The sequence below is a fragment of the Pteronotus mesoamericanus genome, unplaced genomic scaffold (assembly GCF_021234165.1).
Source record: "Pteronotus mesoamericanus isolate MK-2021 breed Mesoamerican mustached bat unplaced genomic scaffold, CSHL_Meso_final scaffold_651, whole genome shotgun sequence".
Classification (NCBI taxonomy): domain Eukaryota; kingdom Metazoa; phylum Chordata; class Mammalia; order Chiroptera; family Mormoopidae; genus Pteronotus; species Pteronotus mesoamericanus.
Window position 1 is genome coordinate 8,886,127 of NW_026555325.1, and position 16,589 is coordinate 8,902,715.

General features: G+C 45.0%; 1 protein-coding gene across 2 annotated transcripts in view; it reads right to left on the minus strand.

The window, feature by feature from the left end:
- The window catches only part of ZEB2 (zinc finger E-box binding homeobox 2), a 131,873-nt gene extending 115,618 nt beyond the window's left edge, over positions 1–16,255 (minus strand). Inside the window, exons 1-2 of one of the 2 annotated variants that reach the window (XM_054562743.1) lie at positions 15,860–16,255; positions 13,167–13,308 (exon numbers count right to left, since the gene is read on the minus strand). In XM_054562743.1, the coding sequence (XP_054418718.1) occupies positions 13,167–13,239 (73 nt within the window). In that variant the 5' untranslated portion in view covers positions 13,240–13,308; positions 15,860–16,255. Of the gene's footprint in view, positions 1–13,166; positions 13,422–15,859 lie in introns of those variants that run through there. The other variant, XM_054562742.1, reaches the window with a different exon arrangement.
- Positions 16,256–16,589: the final 334 nt, after the last annotated feature.

Here is a 16,589-nt window from a genome sequence, read left to right on the forward strand (position 1 = left end):
CACTCCTCTTAGGCATCCAATCAGATTAAATGAGAGCCAACCCCTTTCCCCCCCCCCCCCCGCCCCGCCCCTGCCCCCCCCCCCCAAGCAGCACTGGTGAGCCCTAGTGGTAAGAGTTAGCTGAAAGTGACTGAATCTCTCCACCTTTCAAGTTCCTCCAGGATACCTTGCTACTGAGATCGGTGTAGGAGTAGAGGATTTCCTTACACTGAAGTTGAAAAGCTCTGGCTCTCAACCTCTTCCCCCTACCCCACCCCAGCCCTGTCTTTCACTCTGTTACTGTCAGTTTGCTGCCTGTACTTTAGCTGTCTCTTTTCCAGTCTCTACTCTGTCAGTTTCTGGCCTGCCAATTTCAACTTGAAGCTTGACTGGGCTGATTTGATGCAAATACCTCCAGGGAAAACCCTGAAACTGATGAACAGTTATGTCAAGTCGATTTTGCACCATCGGGAAAAGGTAACCTCTGAGAGAAAAAAAACAACAAGGTTAAAGAGACAAGGGCTTTTCACGTGTAATACCTCTGCTGCACATCTCGTTCACTGTTTACCATCCCTCAGAAATTGTAACTGTCAGAATTAGTCCTAATTGCAGATGCGAAAGCTGCCATTATAATAAAAACAGAGGCAGTGCAGGCATTAAATGTAGCAGCCTAATTTGTGAGACTACAGAAAAGGTAGAGTAAATGAATATTTCATTACTTTAATTACCAGGGACTACTCTTTTCTTGCTGTCTTATGATAAGTGTTGCTGTAACTAGCAACAGCAAACATCCACTAAAATATAAAGTGCAATAATCGTCCTGCTGTCAGGATCACCGCTTTAAAATACGAGCTGGGAAAAAATATAATGGTTTATCTATTTCTTAGAGATTGCAGAAGTAGAAGATGGAAATTCATTTAATGTCAGGGGGGAAAAACGCACACACAAAGGCACCAGTAAACAGGTTTTAGTCAGAGAATAATGGCTCTGAGGGAGAAGGGGGAAAAAAATCAGTTGGCTATACATTTGAAGTGTTAGCCCTAAAAGAATGCTAGAAACTGAAAAGTAGAAGGACTTTTTAAGGCAAATTTGTGTGTGTGTGTATGTGTGTGTGTGTGTGTGTGTTGCACAATGTAGTTGCTTGAATGTTAGAAAATAAAACTCCAGTGAGTAGGGGAAAGACAAGAGGAGAGCAAGTGGTTTTCAAAAGATTAAGCAAAGGTGGAAAAAGTTCAAGTTGGCAAAAGTTTAAAAGCTCAGTCCAGTTCCATTTGAAAAAGACTAGATAAAGCCAGCCAGAAAAAAGGACTTTGCCTGCAGTTTCAGAGCACTGATTCATAAGATTTGGGGAGTATCAATAATTACTCACCACTGACACCTTGAAAAGCCCTGGCATCTCTCTATAAACGTCAAACTTCAGGTAAAGGGGCAAAGTCGGGTGGGGAGGTAGCAGGAGTACAGGAGAGGGAGGTGGGTCTGGGAGTGAGGGGTGTGGCTGAGGAGGTTGCTGAGACTGGCTGAAGCCAGCCTGTCTGCATTTATCACTTTGTCCCAGAGGAGGTGTTTGTTCAACACAGCAGTTTGACAGCACAAAAACACTGAGGCCAGAAGCCCTATCAAAGAACCTACTGACACATATCATTTGTGGTCTTAGTTTCACAGGGCAAGGCTACCTCACCCTTTATCTGCACAAGTATAAAACTCCACACGTTTCTAAGTGTTCAGTGTAGCTTAATCCTCTCCCCACACTTCTTTCCTTTTAACTATTGTAAACACTACCTTGAAATACCACCTTTATTCAGGGCTCCTGAATGCGGTTTTAAAAACCGTAATAACTTGCAATCAGTTTGGCATAATCTGTGTTAAGGTTGGTGATATTGAACATAAATAAGGGGAAACAGTTTCAAAACACAAAGCTTGTAATTCACCCTAAATAATACACTTAAAGCGTAGGTTAATAGGTGCAAGTAAGTTTTGTGAGAGTCATGTGGCATAGGGAACACTTTTTTTTTTCCCCTTACAGTAAATCCTAGGAAACAGGAGTCTACGTTAATTGTTCACCTCTACTCTTTTTGTTAAAATGTATTTCATTCACAAGTTATGTGACTGTAGTGGAAGTTTAAGAGAAAAAGCAGCAGTTGGGGTCCTAGGGTGCACTTGTGCATGTGTGCCTATGGCCTGTATTTAGTTTTCGAATTCCCATCAGCAGAGCAAAGGCGATGGAAAATCTTTAGAGGATAACCATTTTGCTTAGAGATTTTTCCCCCTTAATGAGTCTATTTATTATGAAAGCACAGCTTATAAATAAACCTCACTTCTTAAAACTGAGAAATCTCATGATGTGAAACACTTCCAGTGATGTGCTTTGTGTCTAATATAGAAACTTAGGTACTTCCAAGAATAAGCACATTGCAAAGTTTCCTTGATTACAGTTAACTCAGATATATAAGACAATATAAATACAGTTCAAACTAGGAAACAGTGAAAGCTATCTACTACATTTATAGATCACTTGGGCACCGGATCTCGAAATTTAATCATCCGTTTAAGAGAGAGAGACAACATCTCATCTCATAAATAGCGTGATTATATTAAATTGTTGATCTATTATTGATTATTTATTTTGGGGGGGAATGTCTATCACCTTGTCAGGAGTACCTTTCTTTTCCAGAGTTGATTAAAAAAAGAAACCATATATAAAGAACAAAAGTCACTATATTGTCATAGCAGCAATGTAACTATCAGAGGAATTCATTACACATTTTTATGTAGCACACATTTTGCCTTTTTGTCATGGGAAAGCATTAATGACAGTTACCTGTTCCCAAAGTAATGCAGTCATTTACCTCTATGACCTGAGATTATTTTAAAATGTTTACACCTTATCATGGTAATTCAAAAATACATCTTCATATATTTGATCTTGTGATAAAGTTAGCTAAACTGACCAGTTCTTCACTTACTGTTTGCTTGAAAGAATTCCCTTAATTTAAATGGGAGTTAAAATTTTAACTTCAAAACATTCATGTTCAGTATTAGGTCTCCTCCGGTTTAAAGTGGACGGTGTGGGGGTTTAAATTGAAATTACACACAGCAATCAAAAAAATGAAGAACTCAAAATGAATTGCATACAATAGAACGTAACATTTAACCCTACAGATTATAGGATCTAGAATCTTAATTTTATAGTAATATTCCTTAAAAAAAAGAAAGGTAACTTAAATATGTACACTAACATTTCTGTATTGTCTTTTAATTCTGACGACTACTTCAAATATCGCCTCACCTCAGCAATTGACCTAAACTTGGAAAAGTAAAAAATCAGGGATCATTATGATGACTACATTCAGTTGAAAAATGAAAGCAAATTTCAATCAGCTCCGTCTTGAAATGTTTGCTCCCCTTCCATCCCTTATGTGTCCCAGCTGCTTGCTCTTCCAAGGTCTGGTTTTCAGAAGCCGATATTAATTTCTAGCCAAGATTGCAGCATCCACCTTAACGTACATGGCTGTATTAGCTATTGTAGTTTCTTGGGTCACAGACACACAATATCTGATGAGAAATTGATCATCTTCATTCTCTTTTCTCCTCCCAGGAGCTTGAAAAAATATGCGCAGTTACTGTTGCTGAAGGGAGACAAAGTTTAACTTCAGGGCTGGCAATCGGAGAATAATTCATGAGCAGATTTCTAGCAAATGATATGATTTGCTAAATTTTGGTCTTTGATTTATATTTATGTACTCCTGCTACTGCTAAGGTTTTGCCAACCTCAATTAGATCATGAATGAGATCATTTTAATTCAGCCCCCAAACTGTGACCTGACCATGGTCTGAAAGTGTTCAAAAAGTAATTTTAAGCCTCCCTTTGATTTGAAAAGGAATACTGCATGCTTGGTCGTTCATACAAATAACATAAAACTTAATTATTGGATGATTTGGCAGAGGACCTTCTTGCCAAACAACAGTCAATGCCAGCTACTGTGATGCTGGCGGTGCCCGGCCCCCGCACACACAGCCCCCTGTATACAGCGTTTGTTCATTGTGTCTCAGGGCAAGATGCTTTCAAATAGGATTCATGGATCTGGGAGGCAGGGTGCAACGCGAAGGATGTACCATATTTATAACTCCAGTTAAAAAATGCTGTTTCACCTAGAAGGGAAGTAGATCTGCGCTGTCAAATCACCAGGAGGCTGTGACAAAGGGAGCTTGCCGCCTGACACACGGTGTAACAACATAGCAGACACCTTTAATTCTGTCATGTCTCATACCCTTTACTTTCTCACACATTTGTGACTGCTCCAACGTTGACACCTACACTCTTTTTTGAAACTAAATAAGGCAATCTTATTTAAGCCCAATTGCAACACCTGTAACGTTATTCTGGTGCCCAGCAAAAAATAACTATTAACTCCTTCCTCTTATGATGTCTCTCTGCTTGCTTTGAAAAGTCTCAAGTTGGTAAGAGCCAGCCTGAGGCCCTGATTCTGACGTTCACATGACTTCCCAAGCTCGGAAAGATAGGCAACACTTCCCCCTTGAAAAGATGTGAGCGCTGTGATAATGTCACTGTCCGAACTGGCCTCTTGCAGCTTTTCGAGTTGAAGCCCCTTCTTCGCAAACTTCTGGTGTCTTTTATAGGAAGGAGGGAGGCCCCAGCTGCTTCATTCCCTCTAGCTACCATAGACTAATATTTTAAAAGCTAGAAATGAAAATAGCTTTTCTAAAGATATTTCCTGGAATTTTTAATGTGCTGTCTGATTCCTTTCTTTTTTTTTTTTTTCCTCCTTGCCAATTATAAACCACCATTTGGAGGGCTTATGAGCAATGTAAGTCCACTTCATCTAATTAAACCACATTGTTTTAAAAGCTTGAACAGTTTTCATGTCTACAAGACTTGTCTGAATAATAAACTGTTAGAGCCAGAATTCTAAGTGTCTTTGGAGAGCTAGGATTTTATCTGCTGAGCGCAAAGGGCCAGGCACTCAAAGAGTTAAAGAGTGTTCCCGCATTGCTGGGTAGGTTAATATCACAGCTGCCTGGTAAAGCATTATCCCCAGTACCTCACTTAACAAAAGCCTTCTTTTGCAAACAGACTCCCACTTTCCCCTCAAAGTGTCCAAAGGTGTTTACTGAAGTAAATCTGCCTAAATCCTTCATTGCTTGGGTCATGGGGGTGGATAGGAGGGGTGGAAGGTGTAGGGATAATCTCTTTTTGTAAATTCTGTAAATCTTCTGGGAAAAAAAATCAGGAATCTGTGTCACATGTTCTATACAACTTCTAATATCTCCACTAGTTTTGCTCTTATAAGTGAAATCTGTCACGATAGTTATCCGAAAAGCCACATTTCCAATTCTTCAGCCTGCTGTTTGAAGCGATTGCCCTTCCAAAGTTGTGTGTGTGTGTGTGTGTGTGTGTGTGTGTGTGTTGCATGCTTAATCTAATTGTTGAAGAAAAACTGTTGGTATCTTCAAAGTGGTTTCAGAAAGAGAGAGAGGGGGGAAAAAAAAAAAGACAGTTTAGGAGCAAGATAATGTAGCTGAAAAGTTGTCACGAGAGGTTTCTGCTCTTGCTGTGGTCTCATTCCAGTACCATTAACTGCATGTTACTTTTGCATGTTGAAAATGGAGGCAAATAACACAGTAAAACCTGACAGGTCCGCCTGCGAGGGTTTAAACAGTTCCCAGTAAGAAGGAGCCCTTTAGGCATAAACCTTCTCTCTCAATAGAACGTGAACACCACCAACCCCTCCCTATAAATCTTGCAGCATCCAGTTTGAGATACAAAAAGGCTGTCATCTCACAAATGTTAAACATACTAAAAAAATCTGAAAAAAAAGTATGGAGAAGGTGTGAAAAACGTGGCACTTTACAGCCCTCAAAGCTTTTTAAAATAGAACAACTTTTCCCCCTAAAATTCTTTTCAGAGAATTTTTTTTTCCTCTTTGGCTCATTTGAGAGTTTCTTTCTTGGCTTTTTTCCCCTTTCATTTGAAAATATGAATTATCATAAAAAGTCAGGGGAAAAAATGGGAAAGTCTTTTCCAGTTTTCCTGAAGATTTATCAGTATGTTTGGGCACTTCTCCCTTTTTCTCTGGGCCAGACACCCATCACTGAAACCAGACCAGGGCCTCCGGAGACTATATCCCTTCTCTCTCTCTCTCTCTCTCTCTCTCTCTGAGCCATCTCCAGCTTACAGCCCCCGCCCCCCCCTCGTGCCCTCACCTCCCCTGTCTGATGGTAAACAATCAGACTAAAGCCAAACAGTAGGCAGCACTCAAGAATAGGAAGCCCACACACCTAACCCCAAGTCTAACAGGCTTCTGGGAGAGAATCTGATCCCTCCCTGACACTTTTTACCTCAAGTGTTGAGCGGGTGGCCATGAATAGTACAGACATGCCATCTTGTAACACTATATGCCTGTCAGGAGGGACAGGGCCTGGTTGAGCATCAACTATATAAGGCTGGTAACTAGGGAAAGCCCAACAAACAGCCACAAACACCTAAGTTATTTTACTCAGCCACTACCCTATGCCTCCCTTCTCCACTCTTTTCTCTCTCTCTCTCTCTCTCTCTCTCTCTCTCTCCCTCTCTCTCTCTCTTTTCATCTTGGCTTTCTGTGGCAGAATGCAAATGGAGCCTGCCGGCGGTGAAAGGGCTGAATTGTGATTAAGAAGAAGAAGAGCTCCTTTCTTTGTTCTCCCCTCAGGGGATGTTTACTGGGAGAGACACAGCGGATCAGATATGAAAGGCATTCAGGTCAGCATTGATGTGAGCGAAAGTGAAATCATACCTAAGGCATTCAAAAGACCGCCGTGTCAGGGGTTCAGCTAACGGTGCAGCTACTGTGTGTGTCTTCTCCGAGAGGCAAAAATCTTTTCACAGACTGACGATATTTTTCTTTCTTATTTACTACAAAATTATAAAAGTTTTACACCGCCACCACCACCCCATTTACCTTCCACCATATGACACAAGAGTTAGTATTTTCTCTCTTTATGGACCACACGCAAAATCAGACCAACTTCTAATAAGTGTATTTCCTAAATGAACCAGCAAGGCACCATCTGAACTGTGAAATCCTTTTTTTTTTTTTTTTTTTTTTTTTTTGTAAAGCAGGTGTACTCATGTGTATTACATACATGCATAATATGGAAGGGAGAACTGACGGAAGAGAAAAAGCCAAAAAACACAGGCATGGATGCCTCTTCTTCTTGCCTCTCTCAGAGGAAACACAAGACAACACACACAAAGTATAAAAACAGTACAGAACACCTTCAAACAAAATTCTTTATTTACTTTGTAACTACTAGTTACACTTTTCCTGAGAGCTTTCACTCTGACACAACTGTCACCCAAGATAAAAGTATTTGGCACATAGCTATTAAGGCAAAGACTTCCATAGAGTCTACTGATTATTACTGCTTTCCTTACAAAAAAAAAATGCTTGATGAAGAAATACTTGGCTCTTACTTTTTAAAAGTTTACACTCCCCACAGCCCAAATAATCATTCAATAGATTTCCAAATGGTAAACTGATGCTATTGGCATAAACAGAGCTATGTAAATATATACCAAATTCACAAATCACAGCAAACACACAAATAATGAGGAGGTGCCTAGATGTTTCAAGGTTTAAAAATGAAAAGGAAAATCACATTTTATCTTCTGATTGCTAAAGAAAGAAAAGAAATAGGGAGGGGGAAGTAGGGCTATATTTATTGGTTTTAAATCATCCTTCCCTCTGCTCTGAATTATTATTATTTTTTTCAACCTTCATATCTTGGCTAAAAAGCATATTGGGGCTATGTTAACATCTGCTTTTGTGGTGACATTTAATTCTGTATATTTTCAACTAGTGTTTCTGCATCACAGATTTTCCTCCTTTATCTCTTTGCTCTAAAAAGACAACCAAAGAGCAATCAAAAAGGTGTCTGACTTGGCCATTCAGACAATTGCCCCCTTGTGGGAATGCAGGAATGAATGGTACAGTGGACACCCCAGCACCATTGACGTTATAAACATGTAAATGAAACACATTAGGGCAGACAATCAATTGTCTGTGAGCATTGCAAACCTGCACTCCCTCTCTCTGTGACAGGCACAAAATAGTGTCTACCTTGGGAAGCCACGGTGCTGGAGAAGAGAAGGACAAAGAGTTCCCTTTCACACAGAAGAAAATGCACCTTAAAAGCCTTGGAAGAATGCAGATGACAAAAACTGCTGTAAGGAAAAGGATCTCCCACATCTTGGAATAAACGCGGCTCTGCTAGAGAGCGAGCAACACCCTGCTTTCCTACCTTCTGGGCACACACTGTGCTAAGGTTATTTTCCCAGGAAATATCCTGAACACAGTATTAGGGTCTTTGATAACCTCTTGGAATTTTCTTTACTTTGAGCTAATTAAGCTAGCAAAAAGGAAGCATCTGAAACATATGACATAGCAGCTTGGGGGGAACTTTTAATCTTGGCTTTATTCGTCTTTGGAAATAAAGGCTGAAAGACACGAATTTATTTTTATGTGGCAACAGAGAAACAATGTAAAGTTTCAAATCCTTAGCCGACCCTCACCCCTGGTGGAGCGTCAAGCCATCATGCCAGCAGGCTGGTGGCTCTGCTACGAAGGAAGGCATGTTTCTATCTCAATTGACTTGGTTTTCCCAAACCGAAATAAAACAAATAGATGAGTCTATATACATAGCCCCCAGCCTCCTGTGTGTGCAGCATGACAGAACTTGCAGAAGATCTTCACAGAGAGAAAAGGATGGAGATGGGCGTATTTGGAGCGTCCTTGTAACTGCCTGGTACCTGCCACACAAACTGCCTCTGTGTGCTTTGAGTGCCAGCAACACAGGCTTCCTATTAAGCTCATCAACTTTAGGAAGAAGGCTAGTGGCAAAAGATTTTCACACTTGCAAACATAACCAAATCTGAACCGACTATAATCCGAAGGAAACTTCCCTGCCTCAGTGTGCACTGAGAGGCTTTGAAGTGGAGGCTGCCCCATCCCAACTTCACCTCTCAGAGAGGAGCGACATCCTGTTGAAGGGCCTGACTGCATTTCTCTGCCTTTTCATTTAAGCATCTCTGAAACGGGAGCAACCTCAGTGTCCTCTATAGCCTCTGAGCAGCACCACCAGCTCCTCCGCTCTCTTCAAGGAAGTGGTAAAAAGTGAGGACTTATCTTAAACAAGGATAATCATTTCTCCTCATCCGATGTTCCTCCTCTAAAATCCAAAGACCTGAAAACATCCAACTTTATCCCCTTTCTTTATCACTGAAAATCAGAGGCCAAAGGCGTTTGTAAAAATCTCCCCCACTCCCCATACAATCCCCAAACCCTTAGCTGAAACTTTGAAGAACAATCAAATTTAACTTTTCTTCCTTTCCTCCATCTCCTTGTTCCCTCTGCTCTGAATTCAGTTTTCATGTGAAAGACAACTTCATTCTCTTTTCTGAAACAAGCTGTTTCTGGATTTGATTTTGTTACAATGTGCATGGGTATGTGCAATTTTCCAGAGGCTGATGCTGCTGGAAGGTGGTGGGCTGGGAAGGCAGGCTGGTCTTCCCAGGCTCCGCAGGAGGCAGGAGGGAAGCCGTGGCATCCCTAGGAGCCCATGCCCGCTTCAGGGGCTAAAGCAACAAACTTTGCAAGTTACAACCGGGCTGTGCCAGTGGCGGCAGCAGCCGGGCATCTGGAGCCCCTAGTGCTCATTTCTGCCTCCAAGGCTGTGTGGAGATAGGGGGGTATATCAGGGGAATGGCAAGGGGGGTGGGTTTCCCCCTCCTCCACTGCTTCAGTGAAAGTGTTACAAAGTGAGTCAGGCGACTGAAGATCATCTGACTGAACTTTCTTGAAACGGACACACATTCTTGTCTGTGAGGACTTGCTTTTTGCCTCCTTTCCCCTCACCCCTCTCCCCCTTTCCTCCTGGACATCTTATTTTTCTGGGAAGAGATTTCGTCCTTTCTATGTGGGGCAAAGGAGACTGTGCGCTATGGATTAACTTGGCCCTGGCACGGTCTCTGCCAGGCATCTTTTTAGCCTGAGAATCTGAAAGGCTGGATTTTAGATTCCTGTTTCTCTCTTTGTACATTTATTTTCCTCGAACTGCCTCCTTCTCCTTTGCTTTTTAATAATCGTTTAAAATCTTGTGTTCTAACCCCCAGTTCTTGACCGGCCTTTTGCACATGTGTGTGCGCACACACAGCTTTACACATTTTATCTCCTTGTCACCTTAGTCTATATATACACTGTTGACTTCATTAAAATTATATAAAGTGCCATTCTAATTTCCTGGATGACCATCTTTTTCCCTTTTTTCCTTGCAGCTTCCACTTCTATGATTAGTATTGCCATTATTTCTTTCCAGGAATTTCTATATGATTTTGATAAGCATCATCATATTTAGTGTTATCAGCAAAGACACAAGCTCAAAAGTGACATCTTTTCCATGAATCCAGGAAAGAAGAAAAATCCACTCAGTTCAGATAAATCCGGGCAATTCCCAAAGGGAAAGGCATTGGATACATGCTTGATGAGAAAGAAAATGAAAAAAGGGGAGAAAAAACTCTTATACCTGCTTTTCAAAACCAGGACATTGCTCAGTCAGATTAAACCCAAAGAAAAACACTGAAAAGTAACCAATTCACAGAATGCTTTTGCCACAGATTATTTGGAAAAAGAGACAGATAATAGTCAAAGTTTGAGAAGCTGTAAGAGATGGACAGGCTTGCTGTTAAGTGTGCAGAGACTGGGCTAAATGCCTTGAAATGTGCAATTCAACTTTCTATTTCGGAGTGTTGAGGCTTCTCCCAGGTTAGTGGCTGGGCAGAGGGGAAAATGGTTGCACAGTCCACGCGTGAGCCCCTGGCTGGCGCCCCGGTCCACCTGTGAAGCCCCCAGCAGGCCTGCCTCTCTGTGAGCCACCCTCCCCCTCCTCTCCCAAGGTTCCCAGGAAGCCTGGAGCCCTCTGTTTCCCCAGACCTGGGCTCTGGCCTGACCTCACGGCCGGGGCCAGGCTGGTCAATGGTGGCAAAATCCCACAGGGGGTAGAAGGAGGCGAGCAAGAAGAAACAAACATTTTAAATAGCCTTTTCTGCAAAAGAACACTTCTGGGAAACTTGCTTTAAATCTCATTTTCTTTTCTCTCAAAAAATAAAAAATGACTGTTTAACATAGGAGGAAAAAAAGCCTCTTTGACACAAAGCTTTGTTATCCAGTTGATCAGCAACGTGCTTTAGATACTTGGGGGGGGGGCTCACAACAGACATTGATTTTAGAAAATCAATAACCAACATTTAATAAAAGGTACAGAGGAAACATGAGAGAGGAGAGGGGGACACTAGGTGTAATTTTAGTGTCTACTAAATTACCCAGTGATGGGTAAGGGGAGGTCTCCTGTGTAAGGACCACCTTAAATAATGCCAGACACTAGAGTGAAGAAAAAATTAAATTGAGAGAGCGGGAGAGAGAGAGAGACTTAAAAAGAGGCAGCCTGAACTGGATCTTGGGGAAGCAGCTCGGAATATATTATTGTACTTGTTTTTTGTAATACTAAGCCAAGCAAATAGATCAAAGGCAGCACAAAGGGAAAAGGCAGGATAACGTAACGAAGAGTTTCTGACTAAAATTCCTCTATCACTCCCCCATATGGCTCGACACCTCCACCACAACAAGCAAATGACACACACAGACACACACACACACAAAACCTAGAGAGAGAGAGAGAGAGAGAGAGAAGGAGAGAGGGGGAGAGAGGAACAGAGAGACAGGGTGAAGCCTCATTTGTCTCTAATCAAAATTCTCTGTCTTTGTGTTTTTTTCCCTCCAGCACCCCACACTGCGCCCCCAGCAGCCCCCTCCCCGCGCCGCGCAGCTCAGGGGTAGGCTGGGGGCGCGCACAATGGTCTTCTCTAGAGGAAAGTTGCTCCAAGTGGGCCCGGGCAGTCCCCGCGCGGAGCGGGCTAGGCTTGCGGGAGGCCGGAGGCCGGCCGGCGCCTCGTCCCCGCGTCCAGCTCCAGAGAGTGACCGCGGCCCCGGGCCGGGTGATCCGGTGGACAGCAATGGGAGCGAGAACTTTCATTTCCCAGGCTGAGCTGGCGCTGGTTCGCCTGTTTGTTTTGGGGGGCTGGTTTTTCTTTTTAAACTCAGTTTCCTCCTCAGCTCCCCCGGTACCCTCTCTGGTCCCCGGCTCTCTCCCCTCCCCCAGGTTCCTTCTGCGCTCTTGCCAATCACTTTTCTCTTTTATTCCCACGATTTTGTTTGGGGGTAATACCTAGTGGGTCTCTCTCTCCCCCTCCCTCCTACTCTCTCTCTCTCTTTCCTCCTCCTCTGCCTCTCTCCAAGATGGACCTACTAAACTGTCACCGCTTTAATCTCCCATCTCCTATCAGTCTGTCCCTCTCACACCCCCCATCTTCTTCTTCCTTCCTGACTCAGCCTGGATAGCGGGCTCCTGACCACGTAGAAACTGCTCAGAAAAGTCCCCCTACGCTCTTCGACTCGGCCAGCCCCCGGCAAGGGGCCAGAGCCCGCTGGAGAAGCGCCACCCGCCCCCAAGCCCGCCCGGACCCCGCCGGACCCCGCGCGGGGCCGGCCGAGTCCCTCCCACCCCGGAGTCCGGGCGCGCCCAACCGGGCCCCGCTGCCCGCGGACCGTTACTTGGCGGACGGAGAGGCAGCCGGGCGACTCCGGCAAGAAACTTTAAGCCTTGTGGGGGCACAACCCCGGGACCCCAATCTCTCCCTCGCCGTCCCTCCGCCGCCCCCGCCCCCGCCCCGGGATCCCGCACGACCCGGCGCCCGGGCCCCCGCCCTGCCCTAGCCGGACGCTCGCGCAGCCCCGCTGCGGACCCGGCGGGCCAAGGAGCTAGCGGAGCGGGAGGCGGAGGTACAGAGAGGGCGGAGGCGGGGGCGCGAGGGGGCGGCGAGGCTGGGGGAGCGGGGCCCCGTCCGGACCCCCGCGCTCGAAGCCCGCCGGCGCCCGACGCTCACTTTGCCCGGCACTTCCCCAACTCCCCCCGGTCCAGTCACCGCGCGCGCTGGGCTCCGGCGCCGGCCGCGGAGGGAGGCTCGCCCGCGAGCCCTGGGCGCCGCCGCCTCGGTTCCTTTTCCCTTTCCCCTCCCTGCTCCCTGGGTCTCGAGCCGCGGAGTGGCCCGGAAAAGTTTGGTTCGGGCCGGTTCTTACCGTTTTTCCTCCTGGGATTGGCTTGTTTGCGCCTCTTGCACCGGGGGCCATCCGCCATGATCGGCTGCTTCATTGATAAGAGCGGATCAGATGGCAGTTCGCATGGACTCGGCGCCCTGCTTCGGCAGCACGCAGGCTCGATCTAGCAACCAAACACAGCGACAATGTGGGCATCGCCCGCGCCCATTGAAACGCGCGCGGGCCGCCCAGGGGAGCCGGGCCAGGGCCCCGGCGAGCACCCATCCGCGCCCCCCAACGCCAAAGCGAAACTTCGGCGGCCCCCTCCCCGCCCCCCTACCCCTGCCTTGGCCCCGAGGCGCTTTGTGTTTGTTACTGTTTGGTGTGTCGCACCCGCGAGGGGATCAGAGAGACAAGAATTACATCTTCAAAATGAGTCATAACTCCTGACCGAATGAGGGAATGCACACGGCGGTACAGTAAGGCTGCTTGACTCAGGGCTAGGCGGACCTTTTCCTCCGAAAAGTCCTCAGCCAGGCTCGGGAACTTGGGGTGAGGTGACGCTTTCTTTCGCTCTTATCTTGTCTCACCCCCACCCCATTCCCCAGAGGAAACAAACAAACAAACAAACAAACAAACAACGAGAAACAGCCCCCGGAGGACGCGCACTCGGGCAAATTGATAATAGTAATTATAGGAAGCCCACTCGCCCCGCGCCCCCTCCCCTCCCCGTTTGGAGTTGTTCGAGGCACAGTTTCTTCCTCCCCCACCCCCCACCCCCAAATTAAGATTTCCCGTTTCACGCCAGAGTAAAAAATATAATTATAAGCCTCTTTGGACACTGTCCCTCCCTCCCCAACCACCTCCACCACTTTGACAATATTTACTTAAGTATTTCCCCCCACTTCACTCACACACATGCTCCCCCACACTGGTTCCCTTAAATAGTTCCAGTAGAAAAAAAAATTTTTTTTCCCCTCAAGAAAGGAAAGAGAAAGTCCAACCGCTACAGCAATACTTTTAAGCTCCACTAAATGATCGTATCCTTTCTGGCGTCGAAACTTTTGTACCTAAAATTCGAGAGAGGCGCTGCATTTTTTCAGCTGAAACTGTCAAAACTTGGAGAAGGGGGACCTCGGAGGCAGGCAGGAGAGAAGGAGAATCCCGAAACTCCGTGGAGGTTGGGAAGATGCTGTGCCTCGAGGATTAGTTTAAACAGGGGGCTATAAAAGATGTAACAGATGCAAACTGTAACACAGGGCCATTAACCCTTTCTCTGCCGAGCACACTCAGTCCCCACGCCCCGTACCTATTGTCTCCCGTGCTGGAAGCTTTGCGGAAAACCTGGAAAGTGAGTATCAGTTTCCACACGTTTGCTGAGAGGGGTGGGGGTGGGGGGGAGCAGAGAGAAGAGGAAGTGAATTATTTAGAAAGCACCTTGAATTTAACCTAGGCATAGTGGGAGAATTTTAATTTAAGTTTGACACATTTGGTCATTTTTTGGCTCTTCTATTAATTTGAAATTGTTGGGGGAAAATCCTGAAATACAGAAATGGTCACACAAGTGTCTGGGATGAAACAGCTGGCCTGTCTGTATTCCTGCTGAGACTTACACACGATTGCATATAAATACATGTTTAATAAAGTAAACTGCTAGTTTTATGAGCATATGTGTGTGAGGGAGAGACAGGGCATTTATGCTATAAACTTTATCTTTGCCTGTTATTTCTAACTCTGGAGTTAGTAATCTTGCCTTCCTCATTATAGGGGGAACATGTAAAAATATATATATATATATGTATGTATATATAGGTGGGAGATAAACACATTCATATTAGCAGGGCTCACCGCTGTTCCTGGGGACTCTGCTGCCTCTCTGGACTTTTCAGTGCCAAAGTATGGGATGGGATAAGTGTGTGTATGTGTCTCCTGTTAGATCCACCTATATTACTGTGCTATTTAAAATACAATTTCAAAAGTTATTCTTAATTTAAAACCCTGATATCCTGACAGCAGTTTTCATCCCAGCTGTAGTGACCCCCTGGCCCCCCCCCCTACTTTGGTAAACGACTCAAGTTCCATGAGGACTTTCACTTCTTTATTTATCATCACAGAAGTGAGGTGTTACTTCACATACATACACACACAAAGAATGAAATAAAGAAATGAAACTCGCTAAGCAGACAAAAAACAGACACTTTCTGCTTAGAAAACAGCCTTCTCCGGTGGGAGAGGAGGATGGACTGCCATATCTAAGAGAAAGACTCACCCCGAATTTGGTAGGTTTGTATCGATCAAGTTTTGTAATTATTAACAGGTATTTGCCAAGTTGTAATTGCAGAATACAATGAATTGGAACTAGATGTGAACATAGAACAGGAACTCCCCCCTTGAAGTGTTTTTATTCCAATTATATAGTTCTCAATAAAACTTTTCCTAGCTTGGGTAGCAAAAGACACCTTGGGTTACCTGAATGGACAGGTACAGGGCAAATTATTTGGGGGAGAAAAAAGAGAGAGAAAAGGAAGCAGAGAGAGTAGGAGTGGGAGAGAAATCGAAGAAGTCACTCTTAGAAAAAGCTTGCCATAAAGGAGCTAAACCCACCTGAAATTCCTACCCACAGACACTCCTTCTCACTTCGGACTCACATTCTCACTTGAAAAGAGAAAAATAATGAAAGGAGGGGGGTAATCATACCAAAAAGGAATTAAAAGAAAAGGGAAAAAAAAACCTACCTGCGAAGTCTTGTTTGTAGTTTTGGCCAGAAATGGTGAGAAGAAAAAGCATGAAGAAGCCGCGAAGTGTGGGGGAGAAAAAGGTGGAAGCGAAGAAACAGCTCCCGGAGCAAACTGTACAAAACCTCGCCAAGAGTGTCGGGAGGCAGGACCGTTATTCCTGCGGAGCAGGTTAGAACTGATCTCTTTTAGCCACTCCAGGAAACACAACCTGGGGACGGACTGACGTGTTACGCCTCTTCTAATGACATTTTTTTCTTTTTCTTTTCTGTAGGAGAGAGAGAGACCCTGAAACACGCGCCACCTATCTTTGTGGGGAGGGATAATTGAAGCGCCCTGAGCGTGAGCATCATGTGAAAACGTGATCGCCAAGTTTCTCTCTGGGAAAGGATCTGGGATAGATTATACCTTGAAGTCTCCGCAAAGGCTTTAGTGGAAGAAATGAAATTCCACCTCCCTCCCTTCCTCTCTCCCTCCCTCTCGCCTCCCTCCCTCCCTCCTTTCTCCACGCCCCCCCCCCACCGCTCCCCCCCACTCCTCTCCCCCCTCCCCCAGTCAAGCCTTTGGCATCATTATCCTCATCACTAAATCCTACAGCGTACTGGGCGGAAAACGGTGCACACCATTCACAGAACTGGAGAACTCTATGGGGCGAAAGTTAAAGGGGAAGATCCCGGGTCCTCAATCCAGATTGCCTCTTCATGTACAGATATCTCTAATGACCAGATTT